This window comes from Sus scrofa, chromosome 11 (genome assembly GCF_054392235.1).
Source record: "Sus scrofa isolate SSC_HxYL_T2T_F1_AM1 chromosome 11, Sscrofa_HxYL_maternal_Yorkshire_Landrace_v2.0, whole genome shotgun sequence".
Taxonomy (NCBI): Eukaryota; Metazoa; Chordata; class Mammalia; order Artiodactyla; family Suidae; genus Sus; species Sus scrofa.
Genome location: NC_139393.1, coordinates 84,404,243 through 84,426,358, shown reverse-complemented (window position 1 = coordinate 84,426,358; position 22,116 = coordinate 84,404,243). Strand labels below are relative to the sequence as shown.

The 22,116-nt window shown below is 56.8% G+C and overlaps 1 protein-coding gene and 1 long non-coding RNA gene across 2 annotated transcripts; one reads left to right on the top strand and one right to left on the bottom strand.

Annotated features, from left to right (window-relative positions):
* Nucleotides 1-31: 31 nt before the first annotated feature.
* Nucleotides 32-21,813, top strand: RAB20 (RAB20, member RAS oncogene family). The gene is made up of 2 exons (XM_003482931.5): nucleotides 32-432; nucleotides 20,851-21,813. Exons 1-2 carry the CDS (start codon nucleotides 261-263, stop codon nucleotides 21,378-21,380), a joined length of 702 nt encoding a protein of 233 aa, XP_003482979.1. The 5' UTR covers nucleotides 32-260; the 3' UTR covers nucleotides 21,381-21,813.
* LOC146398732 (uncharacterized) lies at nucleotides 10,770-15,670 on the bottom strand. The gene is made up of 4 exons (XR_014819959.1): nucleotides 14,394-15,670; nucleotides 12,559-13,595; nucleotides 11,560-12,097; nucleotides 10,770-11,208 (listed from the first exon to the last, which is right to left on the bottom strand). It is a non-coding gene; the product is annotated as an uncharacterized LOC146398732 (long non-coding RNA).
* Nucleotides 21,814-22,116: the final 303 nt, after the last annotated feature.

Genomic DNA, 22,116 nt, shown 5'->3' with positions numbered 1-22,116 from the left:
CTGGTGCTGACCGCCGCGGTCTGGACACCTTGAGTGGGCGTCGGGCTGGGTCCCCGGCTCCTTCCCAGCGCGGACACGCGCTTCCTCTTCCGCGTTCCCAGGCGTCCAGACCGGAGGGTCGCCACGAGTTCGGGGTCCCCGCGAGTCCTAGTCTCCGCGAGTTCCGAGTTTGAGCCTTCTCGGGGAGCCTGGCTGCTCCTGCCGCGCCCCGGGCACAGGGGGCAGAGGGCACGGGAAAAGGGGGGGGCTCCTGCGGGAAAATGAGAAAGCCAGACGGGAAGATCGTGCTTTTGGGGGACATGAACGTGGGCAAGACGTCGCTGCTGCAGAGGTACATGGAGCGGCGCTTCCCGGACACAGTCAGCACGGTGGGCGGCGCCTTCTACCTGAAGCAGTGGCGTTCCTACAACATCTCCATCTGGGACACTGCAGGTGAGGGGCGAGGGGCTTCCAGCTGAGCGAAGCGGCTGTCAGGGCCAAGGTCGGGAACGGCCCGGGGTCTCCTGGGGGCGGGGTCTCCCAGAGCCAGGCCCTCCTGGGGCGGGGTGCCCGAGGGCCAAGTTCCCCTCAGGGCAGGTGTCCCCTGTCCCACACAGGGGTCCTGCTCTTGCTCTGCAGGTGACTGAGTCTTGGGGATCAGGCCCCTCGTCACAGTGTGGGGCCCCCCTTGGCCCCTTTCTACTCCTACTTCCCTTTGCTCTTTGGAAAACCAGCCGTTTAGCTACTGGGTACATCTTAGTGACAATCCAGGAAAGCACCCCTGGCTCCAAAGAGAACCTGCTGGTGACTTGTGTTCCCCGAGGGGCATCTGGCTCCAGAGCACCCCTGCCCAGACAGCTAGTGGTAACCCGAGGCATTTAAGTCCTTCCACCAACAGGAGCTCAGCTGCTGTCCACAACCACCTTGAGGGGTGAGCAGTGCTGATATAATTACATCTCCTTCCAAAAGAGAAAACAGGAGTTCCTGTTGTGGCTCAGGGGGTCAAGAACCAGACTAGTGTCCATGAGGACGCAGGTTTGATCCCTGCCCTCGCTCAGTGGGTTAAGGATCTGGTGTTGCCGCAAGCTGCTGCGTAGGTCTCGGATGTGGCTCCAATCTGGTGTGGCTGCAGCGTAGGCCGGCCCTGCAGCTCCGATTCAACCCCCAGCGTGGGAACTTCCACATGCCCCAGTGTGGCCCTTAAAAAAAAAAAAAAAAAAGGACGAAAGGAAAAGAAAGCGGAAGCTCCCAACATTCCCTGAGGGCTTAGGCAGGAAAATAGGAAGCAGAACTGAGGTCTCTTCCCTCAATGCCAAGTTTATCTGCATTTCCCACTTATCATTGGCTTGATCTAGGCTCATGGACGTTATGGGGTTTTTGAAGTGATTTTCTGTAGAAGCATTTTTTTTTTTTTTTTTTTTTTTTTTGTCTTTTTGTTGTTGTTGTTGCTATTTCTTGGGCCGCTCCCGCGGCATATGGAGGTTCCCAGGCTAGGGGTTGAATCGGAGCTGTAGCCACCGGCCTACGCCAGAGCCACAGCAACGCGGGATCCGAGCCGCGTCTGCAACCTACACCACAGCTCACGGCAACGCCGGATCGTTAACCCACTGAGCAAGGGCAGGGACCGAACCCGCAACCCCATGGTTCCTAGTCGGATTCGTTAACCACTGCGCCACGACGGGAACTCCTGTAGAAGCATTTTTAAGGCAGGTAATTGTGTGGTATATTTGTGCTTTTTCAAAAGCACAGTTTACTGGAGGATCTTGCTTCAAGCTTACAGTTTAACTCTACAAAATTACACTGACATGAGGTGTTACAATAGAATATATTTCCTTCCCCACGAAAGGAATAAGATACCACGAGTAAAGAAACTGTAAATAGTATGGCCTGTTCTCAATGAACTTGACTTTCTGGAAGCCCGAAACTTTAAGGTCTGACTTTTTAAATGTCTGCACTTTAAGAAGTAAGATGTATGCCAGAAGATCCTGTCCAGAGTTTTCAAACTGCCGACTCGGGCGCACAGTCTGCTGAATAAACAAGATGTAACTCATCCTGTGTTTAAAACTGAATTAATGACGGCCACTGTCAGAGGCCCGCCCCGCCCGTTGCTGTCTTTTCTGTCTGCGCTGGTGAACGTCCTGACTAATTAATTTGCAATCACACTGTGAAAACAGCATCTCCCGGGTGCAGATGTACCTCCCCTGCTCCGTTCTCCGCCTCCGGGCTGCAGAGGGAGGTTCCTGCGAGGTCCCTTGCTTAAGCTGACTCTCCCGTGCTAAGGGTTTGGTGATGATGGAACGAGGGCTTTAGAAACCAGATCAAGTTAACACGACCCAGACTTTGCCTGTTTTTACGAGGCTGGTCCTTAGGCTTCTTTGGATGAACGGTTGGACCTCACTGCTGTCCTTGGTTACAAGACAGGAATTCAGGGTTGGCGCTGGGGACCCAAACTCAGAGCCTCGAGGCGGTGCTGCTGGAGGCTGACTGTTACCACATGGTGTGGCGTTTTGGGAACAGGGTGTCCCAGCAAGCGTCTTGGCATCTGAGGTGTGAAGGAGCAGTGTCATTTCGGCCAGCCACTTTGCTCTTCCGTGACAAGGACGTGATGTAGCCCAGATCTTGACCCCTGAGGATTGGGCAGTATGGCAGATGTGATGCCCTGGCTCCTAGGGGCAGCGACTCGTTTCCTGGCTGCCGAGACTGCTGCCTTCTCGCCGGAACCCGTATGTGAGCTCAGCCGGCCCCTGGGGCAGTGGGTGCTCTGGGCCTGTCTCCACACTTGCTACCCTCCTGTGTACACTCGCTCAGGGTGACCTCGGCTCAGAGTCAACAGGGACCTAGTCCACCTTGGTGCCAGGCTCCCTCGGCAGCCTGGGGGGAAAAGGCAGGTGTGAATCTTTTCTTGGAGGTAATTCTTCTTTTCCCCCCGTTTTGGCCGCCCCTCGGCATTTGGAGCTCCTGGGCCAGGGGTCAGAGCCGTGGGTCAGATCCCACCCGCAGTCAACACCCAAGCTCCAGCTGTGGCAACGCTGGATCCTTAGCCCACTGTGCTGGGCCCAGGGATTGAATCCGAGTACCAGTGCTCCCAAGAGGCTGCTGATCCTGTTGCGCCGCAGCAGGAGCTCCTGCTTTTTGGAATTCTTGTTGGAAATTCCAAAGTTTAGCTTTTGGGGATTCCCTCTTTTTCCCTCCTTTTGCCTTGCTCCTTTTTCCTATTCCACAGACATTGTCTTCTGAGTTGCGTTCATTTTAGTTTTTATAACTGGCACAGAGGGATGGGGAGCAGCTTGAGGACAGACTGTTCTTTGCTTTTTTGTCTTTTTTGGGGACAGACTGTTTTAAAGGCTGCTCTTGGTCACGGGGTGGAGAGAGTTTAATAATAAAAATGTTCGTAAGGGGTCAGAGTTCCTGTTTTGCTCTTGGCATGTCCTTTCAAACCCCAAAGTGCTAGCTGCCCGATGCCTGCCAGCAGCAGGGTGTGTGTGTGTGTGAAGTGGAGAGCAGAGTAGCGATTTACTGGTTGTTAGGTAGTTATCTTATTCCGTTGTCACAGGACCCATTCAGGGGGAGGTGACAGTGGGGGACGGGGCTGGAAGCCGGTAGAGGTCGAGTTGGACCCAGACCTGGTCCAGGGCCAGCTAGCCTCCTCCTCCTGCAGGGACTTCCTCTCTGACCCTGGCCTTGTTGGGTGGACAGATGTGGGGCGGTCCCTGGAAATGGTTTGCTGAGTCCCAGAAGCAGAAGGAGGTCACCCAGTGAGGAGACAGCCCAACAGAAGCCACCAGCACCTCCTCTCTGCCTGCCCCTCGGCAGGTCCGAGCTGTGAAAAGATGCCGTCCTTTGATCATCAGATGGAAATCCTGCCCCCACTGGGGTCCCTGCCCCGTGGGCGTCAGTGCCAGAGGGGGGGAGGGGCAAGCCCGGAGACACATCCCATCACTGTTTGGAGGAAAATGCAGCAGGGTGATGAGAAAGAGATGGGTGGGCCCAAAGGGACGTTCCACCAGAGCTGGAGCCCAGGGCAGGCCCCTCGCTGGATCCAGGGGTGCCCCCTCCCCAGGCGATGCCCTGCACTCAGCCCTCCCTCTTTCCACCCCCTTGAGGGTGGTGGGGTGGCTGTGACTCGTTTGCATTCCCCGTGTCCCAGTGTCGGTCAGTCCCCTGAAGACCTTTTTGTTTGTCTTTTCAGGGCCGCGCCCGCAGCACGTGGAGGTTCCCAGGCTAGGGGTCGAATCGGAGCTGTAGCCGCCGGCCTCCACCACAGCCACAGCCACACGGGATCCTTAACCCGCTGAGCGAGGCCAGGGATCGAACCCCAAACCTCATGGTTCCCAGTCGGATTCATTGACCTCTGCGCCCCGACGGGAACCCCCCCCCCCCCGCCAAGACCATTTCTGCCACGATCCCGTCGGCTCCAGCTCGCAGTAAAGGGTAAAGGGCAAAGGGCATGCTTCTCATTTCCACTGAGCCCTCGCTGGCAGTGCCCTGATGCCCGGGGTCCCGCCTGTCGTGCATTCGCGCCGCTCAGGGTCTTTGGGACAAACCGGGTTCCTGCTTCCCCGCGCCGCACGTCCTCCGAGCCCCCGACGTGACGGTCTCCAAGCCGTGAGGTCCACCCGCGGTTGCTGACAGTCTAGGTCCTTCCCCCGCGCTCCTCGGATTCTCCCCGCCTCGTGCATTGCCCAATTCCACAGCCACTTCTACATTCGTTTCAGCAGCATTCACTCCCGGGGTCAAAACCTGTGTTAGTTCCCTACCGCTGTTGTAACAAATCGCCACAAACTTTGTGGCTTAGAAACGCACAGAAGTCCCCAGCGGGTCTCACGGGTTCAAAGTCAGGGTGTCAGGGGGCCTGCGTTCCTTTCCCGAGGAGGCTCGGGGAAGAAGCGCTTCCCTGCCTGCCCGGCTCTGGAGCCTGCCCGGGCTTCGCCCTCCCCCCTGAGGCTGGGCGGGGGCTGGGGGAGCCCTCCCCCCTCCACGTGCCTCGGACCCTGACTGTCTCGCCCCTCTCCCACACCCAAAGGCCCCGCGGTGACGCTGGGCGCAGCCCGGCAATTCGGGGTCATCTCGGTCAAGGTCGGCTGGTTAGCAGCCTTAATTTGTCTGCAGCCTTATTTCCCCCCGACGTTCAAAGGGCGCCAGGGATTAGGACATCCTGGGGAGCAGAGGTGGGGCGTTGTTTGGCCGACCCCAGCCACAGAGCACGTGTGACTGCGTGCCTGTGTGCCCTTCCCCACACTCCCCTCGTCCAGGAAAGCCGCGCTGTGGTAGCTGCTGCTGGGAATCAGCGCGTTAACCCTGGCCACGTGCTGGGTGGTACCTGGAAGCGGGGAGCTTTGCGCCAGTGTTTGCTGATCACGCGTCTCCCGCCCTGGGCGCCCAAGGCCGTGATTGCCACCAGCGGGCACGTCACAGCGGGACGGGGGAGGCTCGGGTGGGTCCTCGGGAAGTCATTCTGCAACAAGCGCAAGCGGGGGAGGCCCACGACAGGGGGAAGCACAGCAGTTGGCAGCCTGGAGAGGATGCCGGAGTCCGGGCTGTGAAATGGTGGCGCCCGGCGGAGGGACTGTCGCTGCTCGTGCAGTGAGGTTAGCCGAGAGGCCTCTCGAGGCAGGACCGAGAGCCTCCCAGGAGCAGCCGTGCTGTTCCGGGGGCGCAGCGAGACTGCTTGTTTCGCCTTGAGAGATTGGTTCAGAGCGGCCGGACAACCGGTGCAGGGAGCGGGTGGAGGCCTGGGAAGTTAGCTGGTTCTCTTAATTTATTAGCACAGCTGCCGAGTGGGTTTCGAGGTCCTGGCAAGGCGACCCTCAGCGTGTCAAGTAGGATTGGTGTGGCAAGGGGTCTGGTGGGTGACCTCCCGTTTCTGCAGTTCAGGGGACCAACCTGGGCCTCCCCATCACCGAATGGAGGTTTATTGGTGCCCAGCCCGCCTGGCGTTTTATGGCGGTGGGGCTGAGTGGTGGCGGCAGAGACCACAGGGCACGGAGAGACGAAAACACTCAGTCCGGCACTTTGCGGAGACAGTTTGGTTTAGGTCGCAGAAAGGGGACAATACTTTTCCAAAAGTTTTTTCTGTCATTATGGAAACTCCCCAGGAGTTCAGCGTTCAGGGATTGAGGGCACCTGTGATTCAGTGAAACTCGACAAGCAGCTCTCAGATTTCTCCTGGGTGTTGCTCTGAGCTGGACTGGGTGGGGTAGGGTCTGGATTTAAGACTAGCATGGGCTCCTGCTGGAAAAAGTCCTCGGAAATAAATCTTAGTTTAGGTTTGGCATCTGGAAGCTAAACCTGCAAAGCCTGGAGTTGGATGGTCCATGTCTTTCTCGATTGGTTCGTCCACATCTTTGTGGGTGGTGCCTGTCTTTCGTTGTGGGTGGTCCCTATCTCTGCAGGTGGTCCATGTCTTTGTAAGTAATCCACATCTTTGTAGATGGGCCACTACTGAAGAGTTTGAGTGGGTGCCCTCTGAGATCAAGGCGTCATATGCAGGATTCCTCTGCTATTTTTCCCTGACCAAACTCAGTGAATATGGATGTGGGTGTTAAGGTGGGTGGAAGAAAATCAACTATCTGGGCTCGGCAGTGGACAAAGCGATACTGTCTGAGAGATCTCGGAGGACAAAGGATGCTTGTGCCAGCTGCACGTGCTGGCAGCCCAGCCCGGAGTCCTCCTGGAGGAGGCGCCAGGAATTCTGGGGGTGGGGAGGGGCATTTAAGGCTCAGTAGCGCGGGGTGATGCAGTAGACTTGAGCTAATTGAGATCACCTACGTTTGTGAACTAAGACCGGAATCATCTTTAATGGCTCTGGATGAGAAATGCCATGCTTCGTTATCTTGAAGTTGGAAGGAGAAATAGAAACTTTATGATTCCCAGTCGAACTTGCCCCTCTCGCTTTGCTGAGACGTCAGAGAACTCCCCTCTCTGTACAAGAGAAAGTTCGCCCCGTGTACTCGAGATTAAAGGACTTTTACTTTGTAGCGGGATGGCTCCATCACTGCGACAACAGACATTCGTCTCCTCGTCCCCTTCTCCTGTTATCGTGACAGGTCCCCCGAGCTGAGCCAGACGCGCTGTTTGGAATTCATCACAGGCGCCTGACTTTTCTCTGTTCTCACCTTCGCTTACAGTGTCTCTCTCTCTCTCTGGGAACGTCCCCTCTCCTGGCCAAGCCCACCTTGAATTGTCTTTTGAAGTCACGCATTTCAGGGAGCAGTCCTAGCACAGGCGGGATTTCTTCTTCCTTCTTCCAGGCTGTGCGCTGGCGGACTGGCTGCTCTTATCGTGTCCCGCCTTTTATCTATGTTGTTATCTGTTCTTCTTTCCTCTGATTTACAGGGTCTTGGAGGGCAGATCGAGTTGTATCCATTCTCGTGTTCGCCACAGGATCTGATGTTTCACCCGGCCGTCTCTTTTTTTTTAAGCTAAGTTTTGCTGGATGAAATTGTTGAAAGCCATGGCCAAGGGAACAATGTGTGGTTTTATTTGAATGATGTACTGGCTTTGATAAAGTCAGGGTAAGTTTTTCATTGTCACGGGCCCTGTAATGCAGCTAAAAATAGGCCAGCGCGCGCATGGTGGAGAAATACGGGTCCATGGCGTTGATCACATGTGTCCTTGAAACGCGTCTAGCGGTGCCCATCGCCTTGACCTTGACCCGTCAGAAGCCTGTGTAGCAATGGAGAGCACGCCGAGGCCCCTGTGTCTGGGAAGTGGAGACGAGCTTCCCCATCTTCCTGCTAAGCCCAGCTAAAAACATGGCTATTAGGTAGAAAGCAAACACGAGAGGGCTCCAGGGGGAGATGAGAAGGGACCCCTTCGGGCAGGGGCCTCGGGGTCCAAAGAGTGACGACACGGTGGTAAGCTCCCTGGGGTTTCTTTTTGCCTCATTTATCCCAGACTTGGAGCGGAAGAAGCCAGAGATTTAGAAATGCAAAAGTGGCGTTCCCTGGTGGCTCAGCGGGTTAAGGCTCTGGCATGGTCACGGCTGTGGCACAGGTTCGATCCCTGGCCTGGGATATACATAATACGTCAGTAGAGCCACTAGCTATAAACAGTCATGTGGAGGGTTTTGTGTGAACATAGATTTTCATCTCTCAGGCAAATCCCCTAGGCGTCGGATGTTTGGGTTTTGGAGGCGGTGTGTGTTGAACAGCAAGCTGACCCCCAATCATTCGTTAGAAAAGCCAGTTTTCCTTGGTGGCGATGCTTAGGGCTCCGTCACAGACCTGGAGGATGCTCTGTGTTGCACACTAGGTTGGTAGCTCTTAGGCACCTTTATAAAGAGAACCATCTGTTTCTTTCTCTTTTCTTTAACGCCGACTTTATGCACACACATGTGGATGCTTGTGCAATGGAAATTTCACTGACTTCTCTGCCAGGGTCACAGGAGTGTTGCTAGAAGGCAGAGTGCTTGGAGGGAAACCCTGGGAAGAAGAGACCCAACTTGTAAGCTTTTCGCCTTGGTTCTTCCTTGGGCAGACGGCTGGCACGTTCAGTGCCTCGCTCTCTTTCAGCAGAGTTCTTTATTTTATTTGACTTTCTGCTTTTGTTTAGGGCTGCAGGTGTGGCATATGGACGTTCCCAGGCTGGGTGTCGAATCAGAGCTGCAGCAGCTGGTCTACGCCACAGGCACAGCATCGACAGATCCGAACCGCATCTGTGACTTACACTGCAGCTCACAGCAACGCTGGCTCCTTAACCCACTGAGGGAGGCCAGGGATCAAACCCGTGCCCTCATGGTTACTAGTTGGGTTCACTACTGCTGAGCCACAGTTGGAACTCCAGCAGAGTCCTTTAGAAAGAAGGTGAGAGCTGCCTCAGTCGCTCCCCCTTGTTTTCTCGGGCACATCATTGCAAGCAGTGGTCAAAAGCAGCTCTTCTCGGGATCTGCCTTCCTGCTCAGCCCAGGAGAACCAAAGCCCACACACGTGCCTTAGCGTTTGTCCCAGCAGCGGCCCAGCTGAGCTTGCATCTCCCACAGAGCGTTTCATGATCACCCCTTGACTGGTTCTGCGGACCCAAGGAAGTGGGTGAGCGGCTGGCTTCCCTCTCTGCCTGGCCTCTCTGGGGGCTGGTATTGTCCCTGAAATAGCTCCCTCCCCCGCTCTGCTTCCCATCCATCCGTTTGGACGTGGATCAAATGGCCTCTGACTAGGGGCAAAGTGGAGCTTAGCTTTGTCTCTGGGTTTGCCGACTGCCGAGTCGACACCCGTTGGACCAAGGCAGGAGCGTCGGTCAGCTGTGGGTATTCTGCATTGCCCAGCGCGCAGGTCTTGGGAAACTTGGCAAACCCACCTAACAGGGGCAGAGACTGAGGCCGCAGAGGTTGGTGTGATCCTGGAAAACTGGGACAGGATGGAAAGATCTGGGTTTTTTTTGGTTTTGTTTTCTTTTTAGGGCCACACCCACAGCATATGGAGGTTCCCAGGCTAGGGGTCAAATTGGAGTTGCAGCTGCCAGCCTACACCACAGCCACAGCAATGCCGGATCTGAGCCACGTTTGCGACCCACACCACAGCTCACAGCAACGCCAGATCCTTAACCCACTGAGCAAGACCAGGGATCGAGCCCGAAACACCATGGTTCCCAGTCGGATTCGTTTTCGCTGCACCACGACGGGAACTCCGAAAGATCTGTTTTTTTAGCCTCTTCCTCTTTCAGATGAAGAGACAGGCTCAGGAGGGTGTTTGTCCAATGCCCAGGGCCACCGCGCCGAAGACGGGCCGGAGCTGGGGTCTTCTGACCCCTTCCTCAGCGTCTGCACTGTTTGCTCCCTGCCCCACGCTGCCTCTCCCCGCAGGGGGCAGGCCTCTTGTAGCTGCAGGGGCGTCTCTGTGAACTCCCCCCACTGCCCTTGGCCAGGAATCAGGGTGGTGTGCCCGCGGAAAGCTGCCTCGGGGAGTGTGTTCCCGGGCGTCTGGGTAGCTGACTCGCCATCCCTGCTTTCCTGGGGCCCCGGCTTGGGTGACTTTCAGGGGTTACCTTGCCCGCGGCTGTGCCAGGTTCTGTGCCTAGTGCCTGGGGGGCTGGTGGTGGGCGCTTGTCTCTTTTATTTCCTGCAGCCGCTTTGTGTGGTTGGTATTTTTAGCATCTGCCTTTCACAGACCAGGAAGCTAAGTCCCAGGGGGCCCTGGGTGCCCAGGAGCCTGGATTTGAGGTCGGCTTTTCGGCGCCTTTAGCAGGCCCCTTTCCACCCTTCCCAGCCTGCGTGGGTGCCCTGCCACTTAACTTTGTGCCTCCACGTGCAGAGGGCCTCCCTGCCGTGGGACACTGTCCACGGAGACCAGGCCGAGGTGAGGACGGAGTGCCAGACAGAACAGAACCGAAGAGGGAGGCAGCACAGCAGGGGGCGGCCGGGAGCGTGAGGCCCACCCCTGGCCCCCCAGGCCCTCTGAGCAGGGCTGGGCCCCTGGGTGTTTCTGGATGACCAATTATTAGCGTTTGCATTTATAGCTTTTGCTCCGGGGGCCTGTGCTGGAGGGACTGCCAGGTTATCTCAAGTTACCTCAGGTTACCTCTGCGTTTGGAAAGCGGGTACGGGGCTGGGGCCTCACTTTCCCCTTGGTTCCTGATGCTCCTTCATGTTTCCCGCTGTGGAAGGGCTGTGTTTCCACCGAGGACCGAACTCCGGCACCCAGAGGCCCCGTCCTGGGCACAGGCCTGGCCGAAGGAGGCGGCCCAGGCGCTGTGGGTGGGTGCCAGCGCCGTGTCTGGGGGGCCAGGCCAGCCTCAGGACAGAGGGAGAGCCCTTGACTGGCCAGAGCGTTGGTTGGGAAGAAATGCTTTGTGGGTTTTTTGTGGTTTTTTTTTTTTTTGGTGGGGAAACAAAAGACCTTGTCTTCCTAAGATGCTCTGGGGTGTGTTTGTAGAACTAGGGCTGCGGGCAGGGCCGGGAGGGGACGGCGAGCCTGCTGGGCCCAGGCCTCCCGTCCACCCACCTGCAGGCTCAGGACTTTTCCCTCCCCCGATGGTCCTTTGCCCTCTGATGTGAGCTGCCTTTCGCCCGCAGGGTAAGAACTCACGGAGGCCTTGGGAGCGTCTGCCTGTTTCAAGGCCCCTCTGAAGAGCAGACCTTCCGCAGGGGCGCCTGGGCTGGCACATCTGCCGGCGGCTCCAGGGCACTTCTCCTCGGCTCCGTGTGGCCGTGGTCTCTCCTCAGACACACAGCGACCGTGTCCCGGGGACGGGAGAACATGGGGAGGCGCTGTGGCCTCTGCTCTGTCCTTATTTCTGAAAATCAGAAGCGCACTTATTACTCACGCTGGCCAAATGCCCCAGGACTGACTGCGTGGGAGTCCTAGGATTTTATTAAACGTCCCGGCCGTGCAGATTTCCAGAGAGGGCATTTTCTGGAAAGCGTCCCGGTCTAAGCAGCATTTCATAAGTAATGAAATAAAGCTGTTGAAGGCGGTTGTATGGGATGCTGATACGAGAACATCGAATAGTGCTTGAAGCTTAGAATTATGGTATTATCTAATCTCTTAGTCTGCCTTAAATTATTTGAATTATTTAAAACTTTAAAAACATTGGTAGCTCAGTGAACACAGTGTTCAAAGCGCTAATTCGGGAAGACTCACGCACCCAGAGATGGCGGCAACACCACTTCCAGTCGCCAAGCTCTGGGAGCAGCAGAGGAACAGGGGGCAAGATGCAGGATGAAGACGGTGAGCAACTCCTCAGCCACACAAAGGATGACGCTTTGCCCTTCGCGACAACACGGGTGGGTCTGGAAGGCATTAGGCTACGCGAAGTCAGTCAGAGAAAGGCAAATATTGTATGGTGTCGTGCTTACGTGGAGTCTACAAAATACAACAAACGAGTGAATATAACAAAAAAGAAACAGACCCACAGATACAGAGGGTGAGCGGGAGGTTGCCAGCGGGGAGCCGGCCAGCGGGAGGGCAGCACAGTGGTAGGGCATCAGGAGGTACAGCTGTTTGTATAAAATAAGTGACAAGGGGAGTTCCCATTGTGGTTCAGCGATAACGAGCCCCACTTGTATCCTTGAGGTTGCAGGTTTGACCCCCGGCCTCGCTCAGTGGGTTGAGGATCCGGCGTTGCCGTGAGCTGTGGCGTAGGTTGCAGACACAACTCAGATCCCTCATTGCTGTGGCTGTGGCTGTGGTGCAGGCCGGCCGCTGTAGCTCCCATTCGACTCCTAGCCTGGGAAGCTCCATATGCTGTGGGTACGGCCCTAACAAGACAAAAAAAGAAAGAAAAAAATAAGCTCCAAGGACGTTTTGTACAACATAGGGAATATAGACAATATTTTATAATAACTATAAATGGAGTATAACCTTTAAAAATTGTGAATTTATATGCCTGTAACATGGTTACAGCAGCTCTGCTTCAAGAAGATAAAATAACAAAAGGAGAAACGAGACCACAGTCTTCTAACTAAGTTGCCCAGGTGGCCTTCATTTACTTTCGTGCCCTGCTGACCCATTTCCCTGGTTTTTGTTTTCTTTTTGCTTTTTAGGGCCGCACCCGTGGCATATGGAGGTTCCCAGGCTAGGGGTCCAATCGGAGCTGTAGCTGCTGGCCGACACCACAGCCACAGCAGCGTGGGATCTGAGCTGCGTCTGTGACCTACACCACAGCTCATGGGCAATGCCGGATCCTTCGCCCATTGAGCGAGGCCAGGGATCGAACGCGCATCCTCATGGTTCCGAGTCGGATTGTTCCCGCTGCGCCATGATGGGAGCGCCTCCCTGTTTGTTTTTTGAAAGTTCTTACTTTTTAATTGGGAACAGCCTCGTGGGCATCAAGCGTTCTCATGGTAGATGAATATTTTCACGCCATGGAAGAAGCTCTTTCGTTCCAACCATGCTGACCCGTATTTGAAAGTAAATGCTCGAGAATGAAGCATGGATTTTGCAAGGATGCCTAAATACTGTTTGCATGGACTGATGAGCTGTCCCTCAGCGTCCCGCACAAAATGAGTTGTCTCCTTTACAGCCTCCCCCAACCCAGGCTCCGTCACCAAACCGTAGCTGTTGCTTCCATGGATCTTACTGAATCCTGGGTTAATCCCAACTCTGCATGTGTTTCAACGCCTGTAACCCTCTCCAGGAGCCCAGGGGCAACCAGGGCAGTTGCCCTAAAGCCCCAGATCCGGCCAGGGCAAGGGGCCCTGGGTTTATGCACTTGGTCACCTCACCTCCCTTCACAGAAGTGACACCTGCCCTGGAGAGAGACAAGCCCGGGAGGAACGCTGTGGGCATGATACACAATCACACACACACGAACACACTGCATGTAAGGGGCACCCTGCTTAGTGCCCCTGAGCCGCAGAAGCCTGGCCGCACCGAGGTGGCGGGTCCCAGAAAGGTCCGCCTTGGGCTGGCTCTGTCGCCACAGCGAGGTTAATGCTGGGGGACTGAGTCAGAGGTGAGGGTGTGTGACGGTTCCCTTCCCTCCTGGAAAGGGCAGTCTGGAGTTCCTGTTGTGGCTCCGTGGGTTAAGAACCCGACTAGGATCCATGAGGATGTGGGTTGATCCCTGGCTTCCCTCAGTGGGTTAAGGATCTGGCATTGCCATAAACTGTGGTGTAGGTCCCAGATGTAGTTCCGATTCGATCCCTAGCCTGAGAACTTCCATATGCCGTGGGTGTGGCCCTAAAAAGCAGGACGTAAAATAAAAGGCAGTTTTCAGTCATTTGCACTTTGCCCTCCCTGCACTGTCCTCCGCACGCCCAGGGTCCCTGCGTCTCTGCCCGCGGACGCCTGTGCCCTCTGGGCCTCTTTGAGCCACTGTGGCATCAGTCTTGCTCCCTCCGTAAGTGAGAGAACCTTTAATGTGCATTTATTTTTTTCTCATCTGTTTGAGAGTCACGACTTTACCCTGCAAGTGTCTTTTCACATGTGTCAGAGAGGAACAGCTTGAGAAAGTGCTGGGCCACACCTCCCTCTTGTCCCGACAGAATCAGAACCCCCTTCCCCTCCGTTAAGCCCTCACCATCAGGCATTTCCTTGCCCAGGTGTTCATGTCGCTGTCGGGGTTACGAGCTGCTTATTTCCAGGGGTCCCTGAGCAGCTGTGTGGGGGCTCTGGGCCTCTGCTTCAAGATCTGTGGAACTGCACCGCTCCTGGTGGGGGGGGATGAGGTGTATGTCAGTGTACGTGAGCAGGTGTGTGTGTGTGTGTGTGTGTGCACGTGTGTACCTGTGCACGTGTGCATTTGTGTGCGTATGTGTATCTGTGTGCATATGTTGCATGTATGTGTGTAAACACATGCATGTAAGGGCACACGTGTATGGGTGTGCGTGTGTACACATGTGTGTAGCGTGTATGCGTGTTGTGCACTCCACATGCGTGTTATGAAAGTGTGCAAGCAGGTATTCAATGTGTGTGCACATGCACGTGTGTTTTTTACATGCACGTTGTACATGTGCCTGTGTGTATGCGTGGGTGTGCATGTATGCGTGTGCACGTATGTCTAGCCTGACACTATGCCTGGCACTTGCAGTGACACCTTAGGCACAGCTGTGTCCCTGACTGTCCAGAAGGGAACACTAGCTGGCTTGGTCAGGGGAAGAGGGTTCAGCTGACTGCAGGAAGCGGTGAGGACGCAGGCACAGGGTGTGGGGCGGAGGGCCTTCTGTCTCGCTGGCCGCTTGTCCTAAAACAGGGAAAGCCAGTGGGCTTGGAGGATGCTTTTAATACTTTGTGTGTGTCTGTTGCACCCGTGGCTCCTCTGTGCAGCCTCTGCCTGGGCGGTGAGCATGTGATCCGTATCAGCGGCGGTGTCTGGCTCATTGTGAACAGCCTCCGGCCTGTGGGAGGACACTCTGTCCCCACTTTTCTTGCTTTCTTTTATTTTTCCCTATGGCATATGGAGGTTTCCAGGCTAGGGTTCGAATCGGAGCTATAGTTGCTGGCCTGCACCACAGCCACAGCACCAGGTCTGAGCCACATCTGTGACCTATACCACAGCTCACAGCAACACTGGATCCTTAACCCACTGAGCGAGGCCAGGATCGAACCTGTGTCCTTCTGGTTGCTAGTCGGGTTTGTTATCTCTAAGCCACAACGAGAACTCCTGTCTCCACTGCTCAAAGCCTGTCGACCAGGCAGGTTTACCGGGCCAGGCACCTTCTCTACAGCAATTGCAGAAGCACATTCTGAACCTAATTGACCCCAATCTGATGAACTCTGGTTAGCTACCCCGTGGCCCCAGGTCTCAGCTCCTTGAGTGACAACTCCCACCCTGGCAGTGTTGCCTGCGGCTTTCCTGTGGCTGTACCTGGGCGCCGAGGGCCAGGAAGAAGGCGGCAGGAGGTGACATGCAGATAAGGCCACGCAGGTCTGGGCTGCAGGGCTGGTTGTGTTGCTGCCGCACCTTTCTTGGGATTGGGCACAGCCTGGGCCTGCCTGCTCCATGTCACAGTCACCTTGCTTCTGGTGGCAGGGCCAGGGCCACAGTGTGGGAGCTGGGCCCCTCCCGGACCTTCTCAGGCAGAATCTGCACTGCAACCAGATCGCTAGGCGATTCACAGTGCAGCTGGACCCAGAAGCTCTCTGGGCCTTGCTGCAGCCACGGGGTGTGAGCTGTCATCGTCCTGGAGGGCAGGGGTCAGGCCGTTCAAGTTTTCTGGTGTCCTTGGAAGGCACTATTTTTACATGAAATTGTGTCATCTGTCTGTCTGTGTGTCTATCTGTCTATCATCCAACCATCTTCCTTCCTCCCTCCCTTTTACTTTGCAGATTTTTTTTTTTGTCTTTTGTCTTTTTAGGGCCGTACCCGTGGCATATGGAGGTTCCCAGGCTATGGGTCGAATGGGAGCTGTAGCCTCCAGCCTACACCACAGCAACAGCAATGCCGGATCCGAGCTGAGTTTGCGATCTACACATCAGCTCAGGGCAATGCCAGATCCTTAACCCACTGCTCAAGGCCAGGGATTGAACCCACCACCTCATGGTTCCTAGTTGGATTCGTTTCCACTGCACCACAATGGGAACTCCCTGAATTCTTTTGTGTAGAATATACATAAATTTACCACCTCACGCATTTTAAGGGTACAACTTGGTGGCATTAAGTACCTTCTCGTTGTTGTTTAAGCACTGCCCCCCATCATCTCGGAACTTAGGGAGAGAACAAGAAGAGACTTCTCCCAGTGGTGTCGGCGGCTGAGAATGGACTGGGATGAGGTCTGGGGCGTTCTGTGACTCTGGGGAACCATGAACTTCAGAGGGTGGGAGTTCTGGTCTCGCTCAGTCCGCCTGCTGTCCACTGCAGCAGCAACCTGGGACCTCAGAACCTCGGCGTGGGTGCCAGCACCCATCCCAGTGTGGCCTCGGAATTATTACTTATTAATTATTGTTAGCCCCTCTGAGTTCACAGCAGCTTTATTCACAGCAGCCACGAACGCGGGCAAGTTAAATATCTTTTTTATCTTCCAACTGAAGCTCAGTCCCCCTTACACACTCGCTGCTCCAGCCCCTGGTCACCACCATCCTGCCTTCTGTCTGTGAAACGGACTCTTCTAGATAACGACTTAAACTTTTACCAGGAGTTCCCTCTGTGGTGCAACAGGGTTGGCAGTGTCTCTACAGTGCCAGAACGGTTCAATCCCCAGCTCAGCACAGTGGGTTAAATTATCCGGTATTGCCACAGCTGTGGCGTAGGTCGCAACTGTGGCTCAGATCTGACCCCTGGCCCGGGAATTTCATAGGATGAGGGACAGCCAAAAAAGAAAAAAAAAAAAAAAGTCCTTTGCCAGATGAATGGGTAAAGAAAATGTGGTGTGTGTATACAGTGGAATATTATTCAGCCTGGAAAAAGAAGGGAATTCTGCAGTATGCAACAGCATGCATAAACCTAAGTGAAAGTCACTCCTTGGTTTGCTTCACAGAGAGGCCAGAACATCTGGGCAGTCACCTGTCTGTCCATCCTGCAGCCCCATGGGCTGCCCCCAGCCCGCCCATGGCCGGGGAGCTGTGGAGGTGAAGGAGGCTGGGCACCACCTCCAACTCTGTGGCAGTTGGCACGGCAGAGGCCATGCACGCTAAGCCTGGCAGCCTGATCGTCAGCTGCATCCGTTACACCTGAGACAGCTTGTGGTTTCTCTCTTTTTGTTTCCTTTCTTTTTTTAGGGCCGGGCCTGCGGCATACGGAGGTTCCCAGCTTAGGGGCCGAATTGGAGCTGTACCCACCAGCCTACACCACAGCCACAGCAACGCCCGATCCTTAGCCCACTGAGCGAGGCCAGGGATCAAACCTGCGTCCTCATGGATACTAGTCAGATTCGTTTCCACTGAGCCACGACAGGAATTCCACTCGTGGTTTTTCTTGTTGCCCCCTTGGGGCTGGTGCAGGGTCAGCCCAGTGCCTGACACCCCCAGAATCAGACTGCGAAATACAGGACTCAGCCAGGACTCCTAGAGCTTCAGCTTTGGACCTGGTGCTTAGGGACCTGAGTTGAAGAGAGAGAGAAGGAGAGGGAGCCGGTCCAGGTCGATGGGAAGGGAACCTGAGAGCATCCAGGAGATCGTGGCTCCCGGGTCCAGGAGCCGACACTACGGTGGGCCGGGGGCAGGGGTCCGACTGCCAGCTCAGCTCACATTCACACACTGCAGAAAACTTCCTCGAGCCTGGGGTTCAGAGACGCCAGAAGCAAGTGCAACGCCTGGTCTTGCCGCCTCCCCCCGGCCCTCTCTCTGCCCCTGCGACGCCGGAAGTACCAGGGCCCTGGGTAAACGCAGTTAGGCTCGCAGGCTTGGACTCGCCTGTCTACGTGTGGGCACTGCGCTCGTTTGAAAATCAGCCTCAAAGCTCTAGACTAGCATCCCAGACAACATTTAACCATTTCAAGCAGGAGCGCCGCGTCGTTGTCAAGTCTTTAGCTGGGGTGGCTGCATTCGATTGGGTGGTGTTGACTCGGGGGTCGTGTGACCGGATCGGCAGGCCTGGCCCAGCCCTTTCCAGGCTGGCGTGGGGGCCTTTAGTTCCCAATTCCTTTCGTTACTATGCGTTCCCTTTTGGTATCGTTAGCATTTACTTTTTTGGTGTTTTAAAGGCAAACCAGACATTTTTATCTGGAAAGGAGACCTATTTTAGTCCTGGGCGTTAACGGCTGCTGGTTGTCCTCAGTGAACTATGTACTGAGACTTGGCAGCAGTGCTCCCGGTCGCTGGAAAGCCACACTGTCACGCTCTTGTGGCAGAACTGACAGAGTTTGAGCTGCTGGAAGTTCTTCTTGATGCCGAGGTCGCTGTCCAGGCCGGTGTGTGTGAACGGCTGTCCTGTAGCCCCGCGGCCAGGGTGCAGAAGCATCTCTGTTGCATTTTTTTCACACTAAAGCGTCCCGTCCCGTCGCCAGTTTGGGGAGGTACCTTGATCGTCGCCCCCGTGGGGTCCACGGAGGGACAGCAGAGGTCGGTTCAGTTTCCCTCTGCTGGCTCGCGGTGCAGACTGACATGAAAGCTGTAATGAAATCACCAGGCTGACCTCGGTCTGCGGGCCGGAGGACGTCTGTGGTCCTGCAGGCGCCGAGTTCCAGATCAGGCGGCTAGGGAGGGGGCCTGGCAGCCGCAAGCTCTCCTTCTGGGAGGCTGCCTTTACCTTCAGGACGGCTGCAGGGTGGCAGGTGCAGACCTCCGAGTCCCGCCATCCTGGCCGGGCGTCGCCCTCTCCGTCTTGCTCCCCCCACAAGATGCTCGAGAAACACGTGGGGCTTTGGCTGGAGACCCGGCTTCCTGGCCTGGGGTCTTGCTCCGTGGGAGGGGACGCAGCGGTCAGATGGAGCCCATGCGGCCCCTCTCCTGGACGTGGAGCCTTCTCTGCAGGCTGCTGTCTCCAGGACTGGCCAGCGGGGCAACAGCCTGTCCGTTGAGGAGGCAAAGCTGCCTGGCCTGTGTCCCGAGAAGGTGGTGGCCTAGTGCCTCAAAGACCCATCTTTCCCATTTGAAATTCAGCTTCTTTTATGCCAAAGGGCGTGTGTGTGTGTGTGTGTGTGTGGGTGGGGTGGGGGCGTTTGTTGGAGACTGCCGGCACTGATATCCTTGATCTTGCAGCCGACTGCTCTGTCTGGTTACAATGTTCCTAGAAACCCCCAGTAAGACAATTGCTCTTTTCTGTTCTGCAGCTTTTTAATCTCCGTGTGAATGGAAAAGAGTTATACACAGGCGGCTCTCCTGTGTCCTTCAGGGTCCAGGCAGCATTTCTTTACAAAAGTGCAGCGCACAAGGGTCAGAACTGAGCCAACACGGAGTCAGGTCTGCTCCGTTACATGCCAGGGCCCGGGGGTTCTCCTCCGTCTGTCCGTGGAGCGTGTGAATGCAGGTGGCAGTGGCCGGAGGCAGGAGTCACCTCAGGGCCCGGGGAGGCTTCGGGAAGGATCCTTTGCCTTTAGAAACCGCCCTCCGACCGGCTTCCCGTGGTGAGCGTGGTGCGCGGGGAGGAAGCGAAGCCAGTGGGCAAATCCCGGAGACAAAGTCGGAGACCCCGCGTGGGGGGGCCGGCCTCGCTGCTCCCCCGGATCTGGGCCTTTTACATACGGGGCTTCTAACGATTTGAGATGAAGGAAAAAAGGCAGTTGAGTGGGAGGAGATTTCCGTTCTTCAGGGATTAGACAGACGGAGGTCTCCCTTCCCTCCCTCTGCCCCCCAACCCCCCGCATCTGGGGTTCGGAGTGGAGGCGGAGGTGAGGCGGGTGCAGGTGCAGATTCAGCCTCTGAGAGGAATGAAGCTCCCACCACCTGGCAAGTCGGACCGGACTGCTGCAGAACAAACCAAGGGCTCACGCAGGAGGGAAGCCGTAGGGTTTTAATAAAACACGTGGAGACCGTGATTCGTGGCTTCACTTACGCAACACCTTTGGTGGCCCCCAGCATGTGCGGCTCGGATCCCGCGTGGCTGTGGCTGTGGCTGTGGTGTAGGCCGGCGGCTACAGCTCTGACTTGACCCCTGGCTGGGAACCTCCACATGCCGCGGGTGCGGTCCTAGAAAGACAAAAAATAAAATAAAATAAAATAGAAGAAGCCCCGCGGGTGCCCACCCTGACCCCCGGCCCAGAGGTCAGCCCAAGGGAGGTCTATGCTGTTCTCGCTGTGCCTCGTCCAACTTGGAAAACACCCATTTCTCCTGAAAACGCAAAAGGCACAGACAGTTCCAGCACCCCCCCCACCCCCCCACCTGCCAGGCTCTGAGCAGGGGCAGCCTGGGCTGGGGTCCAGGGCCATGCCCAGGTCCTGGGTCCTTCTTGAACCTTCTCTGGGGGATGCTCTTTGTCCCCTCGGTGTCTCTGCAGCCCTGATCGGGGCCCACCAGCAGGGGAGGGGGGAGGGGAGGCCTGCGGGGCCCCTGCTGTCACTTCCCCCACTCTGGTGGGCAGGGGCCCAGGCTTCCCGGGCAGGGCCGGCCTGGGTGTGGCGGTGTCCTCGCCTGCTTGGCACCCCACTTGCCCCGCTGGGCCCTTGGTGCTGGGTGGGGGTGGTGGAGGGGCCTTGGGGTGGGTAGGCCTCGGGCTCCTGGCCGAATGCAGACTTGCTCGATGCCACGTCATGCCACTGCCATGCTCAGACGTGGCACAGATGGTGTCATCGCAGTCGAGACCCTCGGTGGGAGCCTCTCCGTACGCGTCCTTACTCGAGGTGCAGACGTAGGAAGAGGCCGCACCGCCCTCATCCGGAGGAAACAGCGGGTCGTCTTCCTCTCCTCGGTCTCGGGGGGAGAGATGGCGGGGACAGGGCTGTGCAGAAATGCTGACCCTGGGGACGGGCGTCCCCTCCGCTTGCTGCGCAGCAGGGACCCGTCGGGCTCCAGCCGCCCCCACACCTGGGGCCCCGAGTCCACCGTCCCTCCGGGGTTCCCCGTGGCGCGGTCAAGGGGCACGTCCAGAGGGGAGACGTAACCCGCATCTTCCCCCCGCAGGGCGGGAGCAGTTCCACGGCCTGGGCTCCATGTACTGCCGGGGGGCGGCCGCCGTCATCCTCACTTACGACGTGAACCACGCCCAGAGCCTGCTGGAGCTGGAGGACCGGTTCCTGGGCCTGACGGACACGGCCAGCGCCGACTGCCTCTTCGCCATCGTGGGGAACAAGGTGGACCTGAGCGAGGAGGGGCCTGGGGACGGCGGCCAGGACGGAGGGCACGGCCCCGGGCCGGCCGGCGTTGGCGCCGCGCCCAGGCTGCCCAAGCAGGTGCAGCCAGAGGACGCGGTGGCCCTGTACAAGAAGATCCTCAAGTACAAGATGCTGGACGAGAAGGACGTGCCGGCCGCCGAGCAGATGTGCTTCGAGACCAGCGCCAAGACCGGGCACAACGTGGATCTGCTGTTCGAAACCCTCTTTGACATGGTGGTGCCTGTGATCCTGCGGCAGAGGGCCCAGGGGCCCCCGCAGACCGTGGACATCGCCCCCTGCGGGCCGCCCGCACGGACCAGATCTGGGTGCTGCGCCTGACCCGCCGGAGCGGAGGCCGGGCCGTCTGCGGCCGGAGGACCGGAGGAGCAGAGCCGGGGCGCGGCCTCGTGGACGTGCACACAGAGGACGTGGGGAGGCAGTGACCGCCGGTCACCGCGGGAAGGCCAGCGTGACTGTCCCCTCGTGTGCATTGTCGCCGTGGGCGGTGGGGAGCCGGCGATGGTCCTCGGAAGCCACCTGCCGAGCCCTGGCCGCCCTGGGCTGACAGCCGGGCCTGGTGGAGGGCGTCCGCCTGTCCCGGCCCCTGTGTGGCTGCCACATGTCTCTCTTCACTGTGATTTACCTTTGGTTTCTTCTTGATGCATCGTCATGATTGTTGATAAATGCTAATTTATACAAAATCAGGAATCACCTTTTATACCGCTGCAGCATCGTGAGCCACTTGTATTATTAAAACGAATTTTGAGTAGAACCTTGGTTTAGACTTTATTCGTGCCCCCACCCTGGGGGCTCCTTGCTGGGGGTGTGGGTGATGGCCTCGAGCTTAAGGCACTTCTATCTGTCTGTCTGTCTGTCTATCTATCTTTCTTTTGTTCTTTTTCTTTCTTTCGTCTTTGTAGGGCCACACCCGCGACCTATGGAGGTTCCCACGCTAGGGGTCGAATTGGAGCTGTCGTTGCCGGCCTACACCACAGCCACAGCAACGCCGGATCCTTAACCCACTGAGCGAGGCCAGGGATCAAATCTGCAAGCTCATGGTTCCCAGTTGGGTTCG